Raw genomic sequence first — 22,972 nt, 5'->3', positions numbered from 1 at the left:
TCAATCATTACACGTAAAAGATATAGAAAAATCTACATGAACAGTTATTTGAACAGGCAGCTGAAACAGCATCCTTGATATCCAGGGGTTACGCTCACTTTCGCTCTCTACACCCCTAGAATATGTCATAGTAAAATTGAAGGCTCAATGTGCAGCACTTTGTGGATGAGACAAGTTTGATCCTTTGATGTACATCAAAAGAATCTCGCGGTCGCATAACGGTAAAAATTGATAAGCTTTGAAGTTGGGTGTCGCTCCTTGGTAATCTTCAAAGGACAAGTATCAGCCTCGTGATTGGTCAGAGTATTTTACCTGACACCAATCAAATAGCTAGCCGTGTGCCATCAATTTTGCTATGACATGGTCCAGAGAGCGAAAGTGAGCATAACCACTAGATATCAAGGATACTGAAACATATGCTATCAATATACATTACTGTAAACCCAGGAATTTCCAAAGCATTTTCTAAATTTTGCATTTTTTCCATCCACAAGGGGGGCAAATCTATCATTAGAACGAAGATTAGTTAACAATATCATAAATATAGTTTTTAAACGTGAAGGGTGAAATAAACACCGGGCGAATATGGGTTTAACCGATGTAGGGGAAAGTTTGACGGGGTGAAAGTTTCCAGGTAAACACTATGTCTTCAGAACCTTAACTGATTAGTAACTCTTACCTCGTTACTCCAGGGTTACACTCACTTACGCTCTCTGCAGTGCAACCCCTGGATTATAAGGATGGGATAACTCACAATACTAGTTTTCTAGTCAATTTGATTGTCATAGATGTTGGACTTATTCACATTTTTCACAACTTATGAAAACAAAAATCCAGGAGGTTAATTAAGTCTTAATAAATAGCTGCAATTTAAACCACCGTCCTAGATGTTAGATTATGCAATTCATCTGAAAAACATGGCTATCTAATAAAGATTTTTTTTATATATTACACAGTTAAGAAACCTCCGTGTCTAGCCCAACTATTATCATCTGAATTACAAAAAATATTCATAACAATGAAAACAAATATCGGCTCCATTGTAATCTCGCCAAATCGAGTGATCTCAAAGCACGCCTTGTAATTGACCGGCCAGGCAGAATTGATTTTGGCACACTCGTAATCATTGAAGCATAGATACAATCCCGACTTGTATTCAAATTCACAGCGTGGATGTTGATTTTACATTTCCATGATATATGGTCAAAACCCTGAAACTTGATCCAGAGTTATCCCCCCTGGATTTTGTAAATGCAAATGAATGTGAGTTAATGCTAGCACATTGTGAAAGATATGTCATTGTCTACTCCTCATTCAAGTCTCGTCTTCCTTTAAAAGATGTTCTGAAAAGAAAACAAGAAGCATTAAAAGGAATTCTCAAAATAAGAGGTCAATTGGGCCTGTATTGCTCATCTGTTACACAGCAGTTGATTTCCGGATTCTAGGATTCTTCATTATCATAGCCATTATCTAATAAGTTATAAGCCAAGGGCTAAGACCCTTGTGTCCCACTCTTCTCCAAGAGGGGTAAAACACATTTCATTTATAAAACAGGCAGTCCCCTTGGCCCAATAATGCTCCAGACCAAACTAAATCAAAATATGCTCAGCAGTTTTAGACAAGTAGTGTTTTAAATGAAAAGTTGAAGATGGACAGACACTGGACAACTGACCATGGACATTGTTGTGTCGTAGCATAAAAATGCAATGTACTTGTCACAACAAAATATTTTCATTTCATTATTTAGAAAAATATATATAATAATAATAATCATAGTAATAATTTGTGGTTCACAAGCATACAGCCGGTGCTGCCATTTCGGCGATCACAGCTAGCATTCAACAATTCTAGTACTACCCAACCATGTACTTATTTACAGCTGAATAGACTGGAATAAGCTGAGTAAAGTATCTTGCTCAAAGAGACAATACAGTGCCGTGACATGAGTTTAACCCGCAACCCTTCGGTCACGAGCCCGGCGTTCTGCCATCAGACTACCGTGCCTCCTAATATTGTATGTACTGCAAAGTTTGAAGTAAAGTATACTAACTTTGTAGAATTTAGTCTGATATAAAGTGTACTAAACTGCAGTTGTGATAATAAGTGTACTTTCTCTGTAGCCATGATAATAAGTGTACTTACTCTGTAGCCATGATAATAAGTGTACTTACTCTGTAGCCATGATCATAAGTGTACTTACTCTGTAGCCATGATATAAAGTGTACTTACTCTGTAGCCATGATAATAAGTGTACTAACTCTGTAGCCATGAAAATAAGTGTACTTTCTCTGTAGCCATGATAATAAGTGTACTTACTCTGTAGCCATGATAATAAGTGTACTTTCTCTGTAGCCATGATCATAAGTGTACTTACTCTGTAGCCATGATATAAAGTGTACTTACTCTGTAGCCATGATAATAAGTGTACTAACTCTGTAGCCATGAAAATAAGTGTACTTTCTCTGTAGCCATGATAATAAGTGTACTTACTCTGTAGCCATGATAATAAGTGTACTTTCTCTGTAGCCATGATAATAAGTGTACTTACTCTGTAGCCATGATAATAAGTGTACTTACTCTGTAGCCATGATAATAAGTGTACTTACTCTGTAGCCATGATAATAAGTGTACTTACTCTGTAGCCATGATAATAAGTGTACTTACTCTGTAGCCATGATAATAAGTGTACTTACTCTGTAGCCATGATAATAAGTGTACTTACTCTGTAGCCATGATAATAAGTGTACTTACTCTGTAGCCATGATAATAAGTGTACTTACTCTGTAGCCATGATAATAAGTGTACTTACTCTGTAGCCATGATAATAAGTGTACTTACTCTGTAGCCATGATAATAAGTATACTTACTCTATAGCCATGATAATTAGTGTACTTACTCTTGTAGCCATGATAATAAGTGTACTTACTTTGTAGCCATGATAATAAGTGTACTTACTCTGTAGCCATGATAATAAGTGTACTTACTCTGTAGCCATGATAATAAGTGTACTTACTCTGTAGCCATGATGATAAGTGTACTTACTCTGTAGCCATGAGAATAAGTGTACTAACTCTGTAGCCATGATAATAAGTGTACTTACTCTATAGCCATGATATAAAGTGTACTTACTCTGTAGCCATGATAATAAGTGTACTTACTCTGTAGCGATGATAATAAGTATACTTACTCTATAGCCATGATAATTAGTGTACTTACTCTTGTAGCCATGATAATAAGTGTACTTACTTTGTAGCCATGATAATAAGTGTACTTACTCTGTAGGGGTAGTCGGATGGCATCATTGTCTGCCAAGGTGACCTGGTGTAGCTTATTTCTAAATTTGTATCTTATATATAGTGTTTTCGTCTCGCCTGGGCATGGATCATAGAAACCAGGTATATCACACTGTAAATAAACACAACATATAACATTAACTGTGACAGGAAATCTCTCAGAAAGGAAACTATTGGGATACCACCTTTTCCTGTACTCTTAATATTACACAATTACCTCCCTTCCCTGTACTCTTCACATTACACAATGTACACTACAACTACAGTAAAACCTTATTAATCTGCCATCATGTTCCTGGCAAAACATTGTCCTGATACAGGGGTGGGCAATATACTGAGGGATAACATGTATCTTTCTAAAGCAATACAATGGCATACCTATAATACTAAAAATAAACAAAGCATTGCAAATTATCACTGTCGTCAAGATAACATGTAGTACAAAATGCCACAGAGGTCATTATTTTTTTTAATGCCTCTGCTTGGAGTCGAACCCGGGACCTCTGGTTTACTAGTCTTACGGTCTACCGAATGAGCAATTAGAAATTCTCCCTTGTAGAGTCGGTAGGAAGTGGCTAATATCTTACCAGGGTGACATTAATACCATACAAAATGAAGATTGTGGCGATACAAAAGTTACTTTTTACAAGAATGTTTGAATTGGTGATGACTCTGGAAGGCTGAAACACAAACTTGTTCCATTTTTAAGATGTGCGTAAAGTTTCGAGATAATCAGAAAAGTAATGATGTTGTTAGTGTGAAGACATCAAATGATCTTTTAAGTATAGTAATCAGTGATCTTACATAGGTCAAAACATCAACTCATAAAAGAGGTATTACTTGTGAGCACCAATGCAAACCTTCAAGACAGTTGCATCAAACTTGAAGTTTGTAGAGTGATAAAAGCAAAAAAAAACTATTTATAGTAACGGTGACCTGGTCTCACAAAAATAATGCATGGTACATATGTATTGCTGTAAATTTTTCTCTTTTTTTTTTTACAAATGGTTGGATTCTTTGATGTTAGAATATTTTGTTGTATTAAGTGTAAATCGTGATCATGATGTGTTTGTACTGTAGGGGCCTGTTCCTTTATGCGGAACAAGCAGTTTGTCTGTTTTTTTATGTAATATTTTCAGGTATAAACCCTTTCGGACCTGCGAATATTTATGCAGAACTGGCTTTGTCAAGGCTCGCCTGAAAGCAGCATCAGATTACTGGGTCCGACCTTGTTTCATAAACAAACAAACAAATCTGGTCCAACCGTTTGGATCTCAATAAACGAAAGCGGCCTAGAGATATTTCACAGCTTACCTTAGTTTTGGTGTCGGACAGGATGAGTTGGGAGTCCCGAACCAAAGCCTGTACGGGGGTGATCACATCGATACATTGGCCATCCAGCAGTTCTCTGTACGAATAAAACAAGTACCATACTATCAGGGGTTCTCTCAGGCCAACAAAGGTTCTTTTATTGTCAGGTGGGAATAGAATGAAACGGGAAATTTTGTACATTTGGCATTCAAGAAAAGAAAAATTAAATTGAAGGGTTATCACTGAAAAGGTTCATTTAGCAGGAATGTAAGGTTTATTTGCAAGATTCATAAAGTCACTGCTATGTAAACATGAGCACCGCAAACAGATGCATAATACGCCCGTTTGACCCTATCCAATGATTTTTTGTTTGTTAAATTAAATCCATATTGTCCTTCTTAGACCCCACATGAACATTCATGCCAAAAATAAGACAATAACACATGATCTGACTGACTCACTGTGGTAAACAAGGGGAAGTAACTCCCACATCACTAATGTCACCTGTGACCAAGCTGGCAGAATGTCAACGAAACTGTCTGGGTAAGAACATTTTTTTTTTTTTTAAATAGCCGTGTCTTAATGAATCTTGCAAATATAATATAAGGGTTAATTATAATACTGTTTCATGTAAGCATGTAAACACTTCCTTATTGTCTAAAGAGTTTTAAATTCGTAATTACATTTTATTTCGGAATATTAAGAAATCTATTACTCAGGCCAAAACCATGTCTTTATCAAACCCTAGTCCTTTCTGAGTTGATATCTTACCCTTCGTCGTCGGATATCAGCTTCCCATACAGTGCCTTCAGAATTACTAGACCTCGTTTTCTTTCCTCCGATTCAATGCTTCGTTCCACAGACTCTTTCAATAGCTCAACCTATTTCAATACAAGACAAAATCTTTTACATGAACAAATCTCCGAACCCTCTACAACAGGCAGCCACAGAACATGCTGTAAAACTGTATTTTTTGGAGTACCTAATTTTTGTGAATGCAAATATACTTTGCTTAAAAACAGACCAATGTGTTTCAGGGCAGCAGTAGCAAAGACCACAGACGGCGAGATGTCTTGGCATCAAGACCGAACAAATTGCTTATCACCAGATGATTGGTACCGAAGGACAGGAGAGTGCAGCAGCCGTAGCTCTCCATCCAATTATGAAGGTGTGGAAATAAAAACATCACGCGCCCTATCATATGTTATGATATACGGCAATGACATGGATATTTTTTTGTCATAAATCTTTGGCCATTATTGACTTTCGTACCAATGACAGGGAACATGTTGAATGGTTGTAGTCTGGCCTTATTGCAATATCTCCTACTTGGGTTGTTCTTGCTTTATACTTGTAATTAGACAGAGCACGCCAGGGTTCGCAGGATATCTCCATGTTAACACAGCAACATGTTGTACTTGCTGGCTATTACTATATATAATGGCCGACACATGTAATGGCCGACACATTTAATGGCCTTGCGTTACAGGAGGCGGCTCCATTGTACAGGTGCAGTGCTTTATTACACAAGATGTTAATTTTGACCAAAGATACACACGCGATACCATTTTCATTTTTTATACAGCCATGCATCAGGATACAGAAATACAGAGGTCAAAAGCTAGATCATTAGTATTGGAGTTTGCTTACGGCAGATTACATCTACACAGAATCTTCGGGAGATCATAATGAAATTAATTATATTTAAGAGCGTCTTACAGTCGCTGCTGCTTCTTCTTTCTTTGCTGCCATTTTCTCGGCTGCCTCTTCCTTTTCCTTTCCTTGTGATCTGAAATGAATGTGAATATGCAGTACCGTAAAATCATAAATTTTTCGTTGATAACAAAAATCCACGAAATTAAATCCCCACGAAAAAATAAATTTAGTATGATATACATAGGGGAAAATCAGAAATCAGCGAAATATAATGTCCTTGAAACAGGCTAGTATATGAAAACCACGAAATTTAAACCCCACGGAAATTAATGATTCTACAGTATGTCGTATCTTAAAGTGGTTCCCTCTCAAGTTTTAGATCTGCTCTCCGATATTAAATTAGGAATGCGTCGTATGACATGGATGCCACACTCCCATGCTTCATAACTGAGGCAAAGGGCACATAGGCAAAGGGCACATAGGCCAAGGTCAAAGGTCAAGGTCACATGAATTTGCATGACCTTAGCTGCAGTACCAAGTCAATGACTGACCCAAACGTAAAATCTTAACCAAGGTCAGAGAGATTGTGGTCAAAGGTCAAGGTCACAAAGATATCCTAAATCCTTACCAAGGTCACAGAGAGTGTGGTCAAAGGTCAAGGTCACAAAGATATCCTGAACATGCTCTACTCATAAAGGCACATAAGCATGTGAAGTTCCATGACCCTTGCTTCAGTGCTTAGTCCATAAATGACCTAAACACAAAAACTTAATCGGCAAAACATACGTACAGACAAGGGTGGCATTACGTGGCCCTCAACACTTCATCGCAGGGCATAGTAAAACAAGTTAGTGGAATTCTCAAAGGTACACCCCAATGAGCAGCTTTGCAGTTTCAAGTAACATTGACCATGGTCTTAGAGACCAACGTGATAGAAACTGCACAAAATGTTCAATGTTTAAAAATATGATGGCCAATGTGCATTTGTTTTGAAAATTTGGCCCCTTGCTGTGCTCTTAACATAATATGGACCTGTTTAAAGGCTTATCAACAGTCGAGTTAGACTGCTATACTGTAGTGTCTGATAAAAAGTGGAGATATTATAGTGCTATAATTTGGTATTAACTTGAGAGAACCAGGGAGGGAGGTTGTATGGGAAAAAGGGCACTTATTATAAATATCATCAATACCCCAGTAATTACTCAAACAAGAGTACCGCGGGGTAGAACAATATATGCCTGTCAAATGCCATATAGTGTTATATACTTTCTTACATTGAAATAAGATCTGCATCATTCTAAGAGTGGTTAGCTGACATGCTATAAAAAATGTGGGAGAAAATCTCCGTACAAAAAAAATCAAATACTGAAATGAACAAAGGGCAAGAACTTTTGCAAAAATCGTTGAATCAAAATTCTTTTACGGGATACACAACTTCATATCATGATTATAATGTATACCAAGTTCCAAAGAGATCCGTTGAAAAATGTAGGAGAAGATTGCTGGACAAAAATCAAATACTGAAATAAACAAAGGGCAATAACTTTTAGAAAAATTGTCGAATCAAAATTCTTTTTAAGGGAGACACAACTTCATATCATGATTTTAATGTATACCAAGATTCAAAGAGATCGGTCGAAAAATGTAGGAGTAGATTGCTGGACAATCAAAAGTGTACGTGGGCTGTCAGGCCGGACAACCCCATACCATAATACTTCCGTCAAATTTGACGGGCGTATAAAAAGGGGAGGGCACTTGAAAGGGGAGGGGCACTTATTATCAGAAATACAGTTTAAAAAGCTTAATCCCTGTCGTAGATACTCACTCTTCCTCCTGACATTTAAGGTACGGATCTATGATGAGCTTCTTTGCCACGAAATAGATAGCCAGTGGGAGGAAGGTACCGTACACTATAGCCTCAGGGACAATGCTCTCAGACAAGTGTATTGGGAAGAAGAATTCCTGTTGGCCTCGGATAAACCTGTGGAAAGGAACATCCACAAATATAGGTAATAATTTTATAGAGATAGATGTTCGTAATTGTAAGATGACTTTTTGCCATAGGTTATATTATATACATTATCATACTTGCAAACCTTTTGGAATTTCCATTGGGGAGATTTCCACGTGCTCAAAATTAAAAACATAAATAAAATATGTGTATATTACCTCTAGGGACACAAGAACCCTTTAAAATGACATCTTTTGAGTCGCTCTTTTAGATAAAATAATTAGATCTTAGAATATAGGAATAGTTCAGCGTATTCATTCATTGGAAGTCCTTAAAAGGGAGAGTTGGCAATTATGTCTTTGTATTGGAAAATGTTCAACTTATTTGATCTTTTGCAATTTTCTCCCTCCATAAAGGTCTTAGGTGAATTTATCATGACGGCAAATACACAGCATAGCATACCATTATAGCAATTACACCTTAAAGGTGATATTAACACAGATGAAATATAAATTTCACTGGTAAAGGGCAAATATTGGACTTGGTAATAAGTTTCCGGCATACAGCAATGATAGCTTCATGGTAAGCACAAGGTCACAATACGTTTCACTGTATAGTATACACTTATCTGGGGTTTATCTCTGTAACTTTCACATCTCAAATGATCAGACCCTTGTGGTATGAAACAGTGTGGATTGAAGGTTGAAATAAACGTCTTACTTGATTTTAAGTGACACGCCCACACTGGTGCCCACCGCCATGGTTGCGCCGAGGGTACTGAACTGCGACACTTTCGTCTCACAGCCGTATTCCACAACTGCACCCATGGTGCCTACCCTATAATGTAAAGAAAGCAGATAGATGAAAGTTGATTTCCGTATGCTGCTTACGGTAACATTGGAAATTCTTGTGAGTGGAACTGTTCACATGGTAGAAATTTTTGTGCTGGCCATGGTCTTGAAATCTATACATCCTTTATATCTGTAATCTATATAATATGTAATACAACGCGATGTGCAGGGCTTGTCCCAACTATAACAGGCTTCTAATTGGTTCCATTCCTAGTAATGTTTCATCCATCTCTTGTTTATCTCTTAGGGAATCATCGTACTGAAATCATTGTATTGAACTATTGTATTTAAAAATGAAATATTTGTATCTTCGCTTTTTGAAAGACTTTGAATAAAATATCCATGTCATTAGTATCAAAAGGTCGACATTTCAGTATATATACCTCAGCACATCAGTAAAATACCACAACACATCAGTAAAATACCTCGGAAAATCAGTATAAATAGCTTTAGTATAAAAATCTGTAGATATATATTTACATATGGACATATTATCCCACTGTATCAGCCACTTCCTACCGATTTGGCTAGAGAGAATTTCTCTTTAGTTCATTCGGTAGAATCTAAGACTAGTAGACCAGAGGTCCCGGGTTCAACTCTCGGCGGAGATATTGAAATAATAATGCCCTCTGTTACATTGGCACCCATGTAGGGACCCGGGAAATATTGATAAATATAGTCAGCGATGTTTTCACAAGAATTGCTATGACCTCTGGAAGACTGGGACAAGTTCTTTCCTGGAGGGGGAGTATGTCACCCTGGTAAATACTAGCCCCTTCCCAACCGACTCAGTTAGGGAGAATTTCTCTTTAGCTCATTTGGTAGAATGTAAGACTATAGTTTACCAGAGGTCTTGGGTTCGACCCCTAGCAAATGCATTGAAAAAACAAAGACCTCAGCTGTTATCTATATAATGTAAACCAAGTTATAACATCATATTAACAAAACAATAGGAAGTTTCTATGTGATTAACAGTATATAACCATGCACACTGTTTTGTGAACAATTAATACTCACTTTGCTGAAAGACGAACTTTTGCATCCTTTTCTGGAAACTTTTTGACAAAAACAGTTTGAAGAAAAATGTTTGGAATGCCAAGCTGGAAAGCACAAATTATAACATCGATATAAACAGTGACATAAAAAATGAACAATTCCATAGAAATTTCTCATGTTTAATAAGAATCAGTCTTCAAAGATATAAGCATCCCTCCCCCTTATGAAAAGTTCTTTTTACACAACCAATAACATTTTCTATGTGACGTTTCGATGAAAAGTACGATATGTACACCGTCACCTTCATCAGACAAATGACCAGTGAAGCGTATGCACACTAAGGTGTAAAATCTGTACGAGTTGTCCACAAAATCGTTGTCGATTTCGGCTAATCTGTAAGCGTATGTACAATAGTTGTTATATATGTACCGAAATGCCTCAATTCAGCTACGCTTTGTTTAATACTTGTTCATAGATGTGCGAGAGTCTATGAGCACATCATCTTGATTGGCTTCATAATCCATACTTACCAACCTGAAGAAAATGTTTAGAAATATCCCTCCCCTTTTCGAGAGGAATTGAAATTATATAAACCCCATTCTTATCTCAGAGCTGACCAGCCAATGATTTATAGATCTGACACATTACGTTACAGTGAATACGGTATGACATTTGGAGTTTGTATGACCAGCTAGCTAGAGGTACAGAATATGTTTTTTAAGAGAAATTGTAAGCCATCAAATATATTTGAAAAATGTCATCTTTGTGTAAAGCACAAGAACTACAGGACATCACTGACCATAACAGACATTATTTAGTGAAGGGTACACTTCACATGAAACAGATTATGAAGTCAATATAAGCAGCAATTCAATATTTTTATTTTTATTGACACTTTCCCATGAAGTTTTTACTTTCAGAGTACCGGTTAGTTTTAAACTTCCTCAGAACACGTGAGAGATGTACATGTATGTAAAAAGGTTTAATATCGTCTAACTTGCCTGAGCAGTAAATAACAGCATGTACGACTCTTTGTCGTATTTTATTATCGTCCTCATCGCTGACGGTCGCCCGACATTCCACACAAGTCGACCCTCAAGGTGAGAATCCAGCTGACATGCTATCACTGAAGGAGATAGAAAAGATAATTTTCCGGGGTTTGTATGCAAATTTTGCACAAATATTAAGGGATTTTTCAAACTTGGTAAGAAACCAGCTTTAGTTCACTTATAAACTATTGACACTTGACAAGGACAACAAATATCAGCAACCAATAAATAGGTCAATGTTTGCTTATATATATCTTGATCTGGCTAGGAGAGGAACGATATGGGAATTATCAGCCTGTTCTCCAATCCTTTCATGTTGAAAATAAAATTTATTGAAACTAGAAAATGTCTGTAAGTCTAAGACATGAATGCCCCCATCGCCATGTCAAATAAGTTTCAGTATTCAATAATGTTCTATAAATAGTAACACCAACTTTGATCTTGACACCTTGAATTATGTATGCATACAAGGTAATATCATACTTCATGCTGATATATGGAGAAATATAGAGAACTTTTTTTTAATGAATAGCAACTGAAGTCCCCTTTTAAATATGAACTGTATAAACTTTGATCAAAATCTGACGATGAAACAGCTGATGATATTCTATTTGCAACAACGATGTCCTTGGCCTTGACCTTTGAACCATGAAATACAACGAGGTATTACCATATCTGACCTTTGTATAAAGTTTACATTGTATCGCAATGCATTAGGACGTGGCAGGGCGCAATGGACATGTGCAACACTATATGCAACCCCCTCCCCCCCCCCACACATTTTGTTGTGGAGGGCATTATCAAATGAACAATAAGTCCCCCATACCAGTAGATTCGTCACCCTCTTCATCCAAACACAAACACCTCTTCACAAAAACAAACGTGTTCAAATTTCCACTACCATGAATATGTAATAGGAGAAATAGAAATGGCCAGAGCGAGGTTTGAACTCAGGACCTTTTGAACTCTAGATGGACGCTCTAACTAATTGAGCTACCTGGTTGCTGACAATCTACCTAGTTCAGTTCGGCTACATTCCTTTCTCCTTCAACAAAGTCTTCAACCCCGAAGACACACGAGACCCTATACCACCTCCCATGCGTATATTTCGTAGGGCGCCAAATTTGTAATATAGGAGAAAGAGAAATGCAACAGCCAGACTGAGGTTCGAACTCAGGACCTTCTGAACTCTAGACTGAAGCTCTAACCATTTGAGCTACCTGGTCTCCGACGATCGACCTAGACCAGTTCAGCTACAAATATAAAATGATCTATTTGAGGTAAAGGGTAGCTATCCTTTAGCTATAATTGCCAAGAAGAGTTCCAATTCAGAGTTTTTATTCCAATCTCCATATGTTTCATTAAATATAAAGATGATGAACAGCAAAAAGGAGTTATTCCCTGCATAGAGTTACTTCCCTTGTCCTTCAAGGGCGGACTCAATCCGTTCAGATATTGGGGCCTGAAGACGACATTTTCATTTACCCTGGACAGGTGTTTCCACACTTTTCCCAGTGTGAGATATCCTTGTCTCACCCTGGGGTCGAGATGGGGGGGATTTCCCTATTCACAACAATTGTATGACGTCACATCAACAATTCATTTGAGTCACGGCAACAATGCATCAACATCACGTTAACCTAGCATTTGGCCTGTAACAGTAACATTACATTATGTTTATGATACAGAATGGGTGAACAGATTAAGAGAAAAAGAATTGTTCACCTCCTTGAGGTGAGATAGGGAATCGCAACCCTCTGGATTTTTAAGTTGCCAAAAACTCAGATATCAAGCCTTGTTTTCAGCAACTGAAGAATCTCCCCCCTCTGGTTGAGTTTCCCTTATCTCACTCTAAGGGGGTGAGAGATTCTATTAATCTATGGTGGTAGAAATGGAAACGCTTAGCTCAACTACTGACCTTTATGGCTGATGATTAAACCGCAGCTCGACTACTATTCTGACTTACTTGTCTGGAAGCCTGTGAAAGCGATGGCTTTTCTTCCCCTATTGGACAGGTAGGAAATGTTGGCATTTGCAGTACAATAGCTGAAAATGAAAAACGAGACAGTAAAATCATTACAGAGCACAGTTCACTTTTAGGCACCAACCTCACAGTTTCTTTGTTACAGTTTATCTTCAAGAAATGATGGTTCTTCAGGAACGAAATGGATGTTAGTCTTTTATGATGGAACTTCATTTGTGGTATATTATTCATTGAAAGATATTTCAGCACATGAATCTGCTCATTTTACATAAAAACAACATAAATATCACAGAAAATTCAGTATACAAACTCTTGAATCACATGGGGAAAAGCATGTTTTTTTTCTGGGGATTTTTTGGGGTTGTTAATGGGGCCCCATTCCCAATCGAAACTATTTCATATTTATGACAAAATCCCAAAATTTGCAGTTTACTCCTGAATATGTCCTTTCCAAATGGAACATTTTCTTCCCAAAATGAGACAAAAAGGCCGTATCCAAAATCAACAATGAAAAAAACCCCTGAAAAGGTCTTTTCATTCTGACTTGTAGTATCTGCCAATCATCACATCTCTCAATGACTTTGCTGTTAGCTGTTTCAATTTACTATAGACAGATTTCAATCAATTTTGAATACAAGAACACCTGGATTAACTTGATACCCACCATCGCCGGTTGATTTTCTTGAACCCTCGTAGACTAGTTCCAATATTGTCACCACACGACAAGGCCAGCTGTCAACAGATTACGTAGATGTATTTATAAATGTACAATGGTTATGTAGTTGGGTTTTTTCATGTTCATTTAGAAAAAAGTTCAAATTAGATTACAACTAATTAGATCACAATCGACTTTCAATAGGAGGTTTAATACTATTGGGACTGGTGTTTTATGATCACCATCAAGGAGTGTTTGGACAATTACCTTCCCAATTAACCCTTTCACCCCTAGGTAACTTTAGTAGACTCTTCCATGCATTTATGGGGATGAGTGCATTATGGTCTACGGTGGGGAAAGGGTCAATAGCAATAATTAACACATATTCAATCGGAACAAAACCTAACTTGATTTTGTAGGTTACCGCTGCTTTAACTTTGCCATTGATGTTGTTTTTGACTCATTATTATAAGAGTACCTCTGCCCATCCATTGTCTGAGGTAAGCCTTCGCCACACCGCTGTAAAAGCGCCATTGCCATTCCCATTACGATTGGCCAACGTGCCGGCAATGATTGCGGTGTTCTTCTTGGTGAGCGGAACCTCCACCGACTGGTGCAGGCTCATGTGACTGATTTCTATACTGGGTATGCTGGATCTGAAAATGATTCGGGAACAAAAGTATAGCAACAGCATATCACGACATTTTCCCATTTATTTTCATGAAATTTTGTTTTTATGAATAATTATTATTCACTTTTAAAAATATATTTTACATAGTTTCATAAATAGGTGTATTCATTTTCAGAAATTATGCTTATTTTAAAGAATACTTATTTTAATAAGTTTTATTTTAATAACACTGATTTTCAGAAATACATTATTTCATATACTTTCATAAATAGGTGTGCTTTTTCCACAAATACTTCTTCAAGGGATACTTATTTTTAAGAGTGAACTTACAAATAGTAGTTATTTCAAACACTTATTTTGGCTTATGTTTATTTTTACAAACACTTATTTTGGCTTATGTTTATTTTTACAAACACTTATTTTGGCTTATGTTTATTTTTACAAACAATTTTGGCTTATGTTTATTTTTACAAACACTTATTTTGGCTTATGTTTATTTTTACAAACACTTATTTTGGCTTATGTTTATTTTTTCAAACACTTACTTTCACGACTTTCAACTTTTACAAATAGTGAAAGTGGGTGGCAGTAATAGAAATACAGATTTTGTTTTGCCTTTAATACCTGTAACTGTTTAATTCATCGTCCATGTCAGGATCTGCATCAAATACATCTGTTGCATTGATTCCCAATGTCACCATTCCCTGCAGACATAAACAGATTTTTTTTATACTTACATACTTTTTATATTTTAATAGAATACTTTACAGGAATCATGTTACCGTGAAATTTTCTATAAACAACGATGTCAAATATAGCAGTTCCAGACAAATTTCGCTTAATATCATATCTCTTTGACAAACGGCAAGTCTATGATGAGGAATAGGCCTGTATCGCTCATCTGTTTCTTTTGTTTCATGAAACTGACATAAAGGTAACTTCAAACCGAATTTGGTAACTAGAACACAAGACAATTTAGCATCTCTTCAACGATTTTTAAGATATTGCTCTTTGAAATTTGAAATTTTAAAGCTTTTAACCAACATTGACCTTTGACTCTGGCTTACATTGACCTCATTTCAGTAATAAAGAAAACAGATCAAACAGCTGGTCTACATAACATACCTAAATATTATGACTCTAGTCCAAATGGTTCTTCAAATATTGTTGTTTGAAGATTTTAACATATTTGACCCCTGTGACCTTGAAAGTAGGTCAAGGTCATTTTAATGAGGAAACTTTATAACACTCCGTCCCAGGTACCTATCATGACCCCAGGTCCTCCAGTTCTTCAGAAGAAGTCGTTAAAAACAACAAGAGGCCCATGGGTCTTAACGGTCACCTGAGTCCTACAGTATTTATTTTTGTTGTTGAAATATGAATTGAAGATAATGATGTCAATCATCCCTACCAATTTGAATACAAAATAGTTAAGTATAACTTTAAGTTAAGTTTGTCAGGGCCATGAGTTTCAGTTAAATCGGCATAAACTTGATTTTAAGTTTGAAATAGTTGTTTTTTTCAAAATGGCAGCCGTGGCGCCCATATTGGATTTTTGATTGGCGCGAAAAGAAAAAAAACTTTGTCGGGACCATGAGTCGATCATTCCTACTAAGTATCAGTTAAATCAGCCCAGTAGAACTTGACTTTAAGTTTGTAATAGTTTTTCAAAATGGCGGCCGTGGCAGCCATATTGGATTTCTGATTGACTTGAAAAATAACAACACTTTGTCAGGACCACGAGTCAATCATTCCAACCAAGTTTCAGTTAAATATGTCCAGTAGAACTTGACTTTAAGTTTGAAATAGTTTTTCAAAATGACAGCCGTGGGGGCCATATTGGATTTCCGATAGACCTCTAAAATAAAAGCACTTGGTCAGGGAGATGTCAGTAACATTCCCATGAAGTATCAATGAAATCCCTTCGACAATATTTCAGCTTAAGTTGAAAATGTAAAATATTAACGCACCACGTACCACGACGGACGAAGGCGGATAGCAATAGGTCATGATCACTTTAGCTAAAGCTTAGGTGAGCTAAAAAGTTGACAGACGGACGATTGACGCCGCAGTACGACAAAAGTTCACATGGCTCTTTGGGCCAGGTGAGCTAAAAACCTTACACATGCAGTACTAGTTGCCACTATAAATTTCAAAACTTATAAAATTCATCTTTGAAAATTACTTAAGTTTTATTCCCTCCCAAGATCAAAATAGAAAGTGTAACTTCACAGTAACAGAATCTGTATAAACCATGAAACAAAACAGGCTCTACGATTGTTACAGACAAAACAATCTTCTACAAAATCATTCATCCCGAATCTGTTTTATATTTTGATGCATTGATGTTTTGACATCATAACGATAGTACTGCATACATCAGAACATGCTTCACAATCAAATAGTTTAAGAATATGAAATGGTGCCAAGGTTTTCTACCAGTTTCTTTTTTTTTCAAATAAAATATTACAAATTACGTATACTAAGACTAAGTGCTTTTCTGGAATAAATGTATGGGAGGGGTGGGAAGCACTTTTTCAGAGACCCACCACCCATCTAATATCAAAAGTGGTTAATAAAAATAGTAGGAATTGTAGGCAGATCTGGTTTAATCAATAATAATATAATTAAACATATACCAACCTCCCCCATATGATTAATTATGGAACAGCCCTAGCTTACTCCCACCTCCCCCGTATGATTAATTATGGATCAGCCCTAGTTTACTCCCACCTCCCTAGTATGATTAGTTATGGAACAGCCCTAGCTTACTCCCACCTCCCCCCGTATGATTAGTAATGGAACAGCCTTTGCTTACTCCCACTTCCCCTGTATGATTAATTATGGAACAGCCCTAGCTTACTCCCACCTCCCCCATATGATTAGCTATGGAACAGCCCTAGCTTACTCCCACCTCCCCCCATATGATTAATTATGGAACAGCCCTGGCTTACTCCCCCCTCCCCCGTATGATTAATTATGGAACAGCCCTAGCTTCCTCCCATCTCCCCCATATGATTAATTATGGAACAGCCCTAGCTTACCCCCACCTCCCCCATATGATTAGCTATGGAACAGCCCTAGCTTACTCCCACCTCCCCCGTATGATTAATTATGGAACAGCCCTGGCTCACTCCCCCTCCCCCATATGATTAATTATGGAACAGCCCTAGCTTACTCCCATCTCCCCTATATGATTAATTATGCAACAGCCCTAGCTTACTCCCCCCTCCCCCGTATGATTAATTATGGACCAGCCCTGGCTCCCTCCCCCTCCCCCATATGATTAATTATGGAACAGCCCTAGCTTACTCCCAACTCCCCCATATGATTAATTATGGAACAGCCCTAGCTTACCCCCACCTCCCCGGTATGATTAATTATGGAACAGCCCTAGCTTATTCCCACCTCCCCCATATGATTAATTATGGAACAGCCCTAGCTTACCCCCCCCTCCCCGGTATGATTAATTATGGAACAGCCCTAGCTTATTCCCACCTCCCCCATATGATTAATTATGGAACAGCCCTAGCTTCCTCCCACCTCCCCCATATGATTAATTATGGAACAGCCCTAGCTTCCTCCCACCTCCCCCATATGATTAATTATGGAACAGCCCTAGCTTCCCCCCACCTCCCCGGTATGATTAATTATGGAACAGCCCTAGCTTACTCCCATCTCCCCCATATGATTAATTATAGAACAGCCCTAGCTTACTCCCATTTCCCCCATATGATTAATTATGGAATAGCCCTAACTGACATGTATCTTACATGGGGGTTTGTTCTCTTTTGAAGTTTCCTTTCTTCCTGCTCCTGTTGGTAGCGATTCAGCTCAGCAATAATTTCAGCAGGAGACCTCGTCCTTGTCATCAGCTGAAAATAAAGGGACAACGTTTCAGAAGACCAAGTTTTTTCCCATTTAGTTCTGGGAGTGTTATCCTCTCTCGTTTCAGTTGGAGAAATTTGAAAATGTATTAAATAGTGATATTTTCCAATTATCATAGGTTAAATCTAGATGTTGCAATATATATATGATACAACTTACCTCAAGTCCTTCCACTTGGAGGCCCTTAACACCGAAACGGTCATATATTTGCCTCTTGTTCGGATCTGATAGAACTGGTAAGGCAAAAAAGCACATGGACTAAGTATGTAAACTCTTTTTTATAATCAATCACAATAAAATCCACAATTCATCTTCTTATCAATTGTTTTTTAATTTTAGAGAAAAATAATCATGACATCCCTAATTATGATAAGGTGTTCATGATCACATCCTCAATACTCGAGAGGTTATGCTCACTTACGCTCTCTGCACCCCTGGAATATGTCATAGCAAAATTGAAGGCATAAAGACAGCTATTTGATAGGTCTCAAGTAAAAAAAAAAAACTGACCAATCGCTAAGCTGATACGTATACATGTCCTTTGAAGATTACAAAGGAGCAACACCCAACCTCAAAGTCTGTAAATTTTTACTGTTAAGCAACCGCGAGATTCTTTTGGATCAAACTAGTCTTCTTGTCTCATCAACAAGGCGGTGCACACACCGAGCCTTCAATTTTGCTATGACATATTCCAGGGGTGTAGAGAGCGAAAGTGAGCCTTACCTCTGGATATCGAGGATGTCATTATCAATGCAATTAAGGTTTAACACACAGTTCCACTGGTTCTTTTCTTTATAACCTTTTCCTTCTGATATCTCTTTTGCCATAATCCATATAGTGTTATGTGAATCATATAATTTCATGGGGTTCAAAATTTGGTGAAGTTTTGATGAAATATGCCATTTGATGGACCAATTTGTGTAGGTTTTTTTAATTTGGGATACTGTATACCAACACTAGTATTAGTCATTATTTTCAAAAAAGAAGAATATAACTTCAGCATCTCTTATGAATTGGTCGATAATCACTTATGTAGCCACAAACGCCCAAAGTACAAAAAAATAAATCACCCACAAAGATTAATCATTCCACAGTACTACGCTATATTTTCTTTCAGTTTTTAGGCAGCTAGTGTATATGTATATATTTGTATAGTGTTGATAGCCAAGTCATTTATAAATAAATAAAATCAAACAACCTAGAAAAAAGAAAAAAAACATTAATTTAAATTGTAGCCCTATTGTCTATTCTCTACATATTTACAACTGAAACAGATCAAAATATGAATCATCTATCATATACTGCATATTAGGAAACTTTCATCCAATCAATAACTGCATGTCACTGATAAAATACAAGCTCGTCCAGTGTTAATTTCGCCCTTTTCATGTTATTACTATATAGGGTATGTTGTGTACTGATATTCGCTGTCATGTTGAATTCGCCTTCATAGCAAAGGGCAAAAAAGGCAGAAGTTAAACTGCTTTGAAAAAGACACAGTATACAGTACTGACAATATTATCAAAACAAATCATTCATGAATACAAATATTGAATATTTACCATTATGAGCTGTTTTAAGTTTGATAAACAAGTTTTCAGCCTTTTTCTTTCTGATGGGCTCAAAGTGTCTATCTGGGTGGTAAATCTTGGTGAGACGTCGATAGGCAGCATCAATTTCTGCATTTGTACACTTAAACAAAATAAAATATCAAGTTTAAGTAACAAACATAAGTTGCATGATATTGATCAGTATTAACATGGAGTTTTGAAGTACATGACATGCAGATCGAACAGGGAACAGCGGATTTTAGAAAAATTATTAAGTTTGTTTATGTTCATGCAGACTGTCTTGATTTAAGCTATAATCATATATTCGCCTACTTTCACTTTCGAGTAGGACTGAAATTTCTTTATTTTTCCTCTTGAGTTTCTACTATGTATGGCAATAAAAGATTGACTATTTAATCACTTTAAAAGAGACATGATAAGATATTTGAAACTCAAGCAACCGTTCCAATGAACCTGAGCTCAAAACGTACGTACATGTACGATGACACAGGGCTTGATTCAAGGTTGCTATGCACCCCATATATTGACCATTCTCATCCATCAACTTGGTAATTTGTTATTCTAAATTCATACTGTGTGCATCATACGATAATAAACACTTTTCTTTGATGGTTTTTAATTTGCCTTCATACAAAGATGACATATAAGCAAAAAGAATAACAAATTCTGACAGATGGAGCCGAACCTGACGCAACGGTTACACGGGGAACATTTCAAATTTTGCATACTAACTGCGTTTATACACTCAGTTCATCATAACTCTCAAAAGTGTTTAGTTTTAATGAAAGTGTGTTTTTAGACAACTTCACGTAACAAATTACCTGTCTATCTATATTAAGCATTGCATAGTAATCCTCTCCAAAGTCACCCTCGCCTTCCATGGAGGCGGCCATGTTCGATCAGTGACAGTATGGCTAAGTCTAAGCGCAGGAAAATTCCTACCGAATGACGTTGATTGAAAAGACACATTTTTCGTCAATCAGAAATCAACAAAATGTTTTTAAAATATCTGTGTTATCTTATGTAATTCTTATTATCTGATATATTCCTTATTACCTATTGTGTCATTAAAAGACTCATATATTGGGAAACAACCTAACAGTTATAGCTAACTATTCATACAAAACCAGAAAATCTCTTACAGTTATTTATATGTAATACAATGTTAAAAATAGCTATATAAAAATACATGTTGAACATAATCTATTGAATGGGGTGTATTATTTCATTGATATATCTAATTGAATAATGAATCACCTAGTTTGAGAAAACATTAATAAAAAAGAAATTAACATTAACAATGATGTTTGTTACTGAAGGCAGAGATGAATTAACTTTACGGTGAGGGTACCCAAAATGGAACGGGTTTTTTAATTGGAACACTTTTTATGAGCAATGTTAAAAAGAAAGGCAGACAAAATATGCTGAAAATGCATAAAACTATATGAATCTTATGTGAGAATACATACCATTCATTTTTAATGCAAAATAAAATAAAAATGCTGCATCAAATAATATAAAAAGTGTTCCAATTTGGGTAACTGTTCCATTTTGGGTACGCTCACCCTCCCGTTAACGTCTCTTCTGTAATGATATTCACTTTTGAAATTACATTCACATCAAAAATATAGTGAATGGCTTATTTATTATATATAATTTCAATAAAGAAAAATATAACGTTTAATGCTTGTAAGTGATAAACACTTCATGCATTGTATAATTCGGTGACATCTTAGAATCCGGCAGAACTTTTCAGCTATTTAGCATTCCCTTCCTCGCTGGTTATGTCAGACGAACGCTTCAAACCCACGTTACTATAACGCTTTATGTATTGGGGCTCAAGATGAGAGAGGTACTCAATAGCCAACAGTCAAGTTCCGTGATGGCCACGGCCTAAAAGTAAAGTTGCTGTTGCAGGTTTAGCATATAAAGAGTTTGATTAAAAAAATGACGATTCTCTCAACTTTCTTAAATAAGAAATATAGTTGAACATTAACATCATTTACATTTAGTTTCCAATGCAACCTTTAAATATCATACAATTTAAGATATGTCAGAAACGTATAGAAACCCACTCATCTCCTAATCTGTATGTGTAAGTTAAAAAATGTTAGAAAAATGTAATCTTTGAGGATGTTCAATTTTTGACACTAGATGAAAACATTTCACAAGGAATTGTTTCCGTAAATGTGAAACCAAGGACTAGGTATGGGCACGGACTTAGATAACACCCTCTGGTATGGGCGGCCGTTTTAGGATAAAATACATAAACTACTTAAGTGCAAAGTACATTATATGCCTATAATCTTATTCCTTGATGAAACATCTCAATGGTGTTTTTTTAACAGAATTGTAGCGGAACTGGACTGGGTCGATCGTCGGCGACCAGGTAGCTCAATTGATAGACCGATCCGTATAGAGTTCGGAGGGTCCCGGGTTCGAATTACCGGTCTGACGCCAGTGGCGTAACAAATTATTTTTTCAGAGTGTATGCTAACAAAGGGTCAAGCGTCCGAGGCGCCGGAGGAGAGGGAGGGTATGGTAGTTAAAAAAATCGACTTGCCCTAGAAGCAGTCTCCCGTTTTCTGGGATTCTTTTTTATATTAATTTAAACCCGATTTTTTTTTTTATGAATAATATTAGTTTTTTTACTTCACTAAGTAGATTTTTTAATTTACGTACCCTTTCGAGATTGTCAATATGTATCGACATAACATAATAACAGTATTTTATCAGACTAAAATTTTCAAGAAGATTTTTTAATTGTTTTTTCCTTTTTTATAATTAAAAATAATGAATTAAAAAAATCTTGAAAATTTTAGTATATCCTTGAGCATACAATTGCAAGCTTACAGGTATGCTACGCCACTGGACCCTCTCCTGTTACCGGTTACACTAAGTTGCGCAATAGGAGATTAATTTAGCGCCACAGGAGTTTTTGCACGCCATAGCTAAATGTAAGTGTTATATCCACGAAATATTTAGATTTTTCGATTGGTAATCAAGATCGATTTTCTAACAAATGACACGGTTTTTTAAAATGATACTTCACCTAAACATGTTAAATGAGTATACCAATGGAAAAATCGAAATATTTCGTGGATATAACACTTATATTTTGCTATGGCGTGCAAAA

At 36.6% G+C, this 22,972-nt stretch overlaps 1 protein-coding gene across 1 annotated transcript; it reads right to left on the bottom strand.

The window, feature by feature from the left end:
- Nucleotides 1-320: 320 nt before the first annotated feature.
- On the bottom strand, nt 321-20,735 carry LOC110462947 (dnaJ homolog subfamily C member 11-like). The gene is made up of 17 exons (XM_021517221.1): nt 20,658-20,735; nt 19,828-19,957; nt 18,425-18,498; nt 18,151-18,252; nt 15,002-15,081; nt 14,225-14,402; nt 13,756-13,823; nt 13,074-13,153; nt 11,060-11,184; nt 10,080-10,162; nt 8,932-9,048; nt 8,086-8,241; nt 6,324-6,393; nt 5,376-5,485; nt 4,608-4,701; nt 3,276-3,405; nt 321-1,343 (listed from the first exon to the last, which is right to left on the bottom strand). Exons 1-17 carry the CDS (start codon nt 20,727-20,729, stop codon nt 1,315-1,317), a joined length of 1,698 nt encoding a protein of 565 aa, XP_021372896.1. The 5' UTR covers nt 20,730-20,735; the 3' UTR covers nt 321-1,314.
- Between the last annotated feature and the right edge of the window lie 2,237 nt (nt 20,736-22,972).

The sequence above is a fragment of the Mizuhopecten yessoensis genome, unplaced genomic scaffold (assembly GCF_002113885.1).
Source record: "Mizuhopecten yessoensis strain PY_sf001 unplaced genomic scaffold, ASM211388v2 scaffold10847, whole genome shotgun sequence".
In the NCBI taxonomy this organism is placed as follows: domain Eukaryota; kingdom Metazoa; phylum Mollusca; class Bivalvia; order Pectinida; family Pectinidae; genus Mizuhopecten; species Mizuhopecten yessoensis.
This window is presented reverse-complemented; position numbering and strand designations above follow the sequence as displayed.

What these genes read in the sequence shown, in the direction of transcription:
- LOC110462947 (XM_021517221.1), bottom strand. Translation starts at nt 20,729, where the DNA reads ATGGCCGCCTCCATGGAAGGCGAGGGTGACTTTGGAGAGGATTACTAT. An exon ending in TGCTTAATATAGATAGACAG is followed by an intron (nt 19,958 to 20,657) that starts GTAATTTGTTAC and finishes ATTTTGTTTAAG; the next exon opens with TGTACAAATGCAGAAATTGA. An exon ending in TGCTGTTATTTACTGCTCAG is followed by an intron (nt 10,163 to 11,059) that starts GCAAGTTAGACG and finishes TGTGCTTTCCAG; the next exon opens with CTTGGCATTCCAAACATTTT.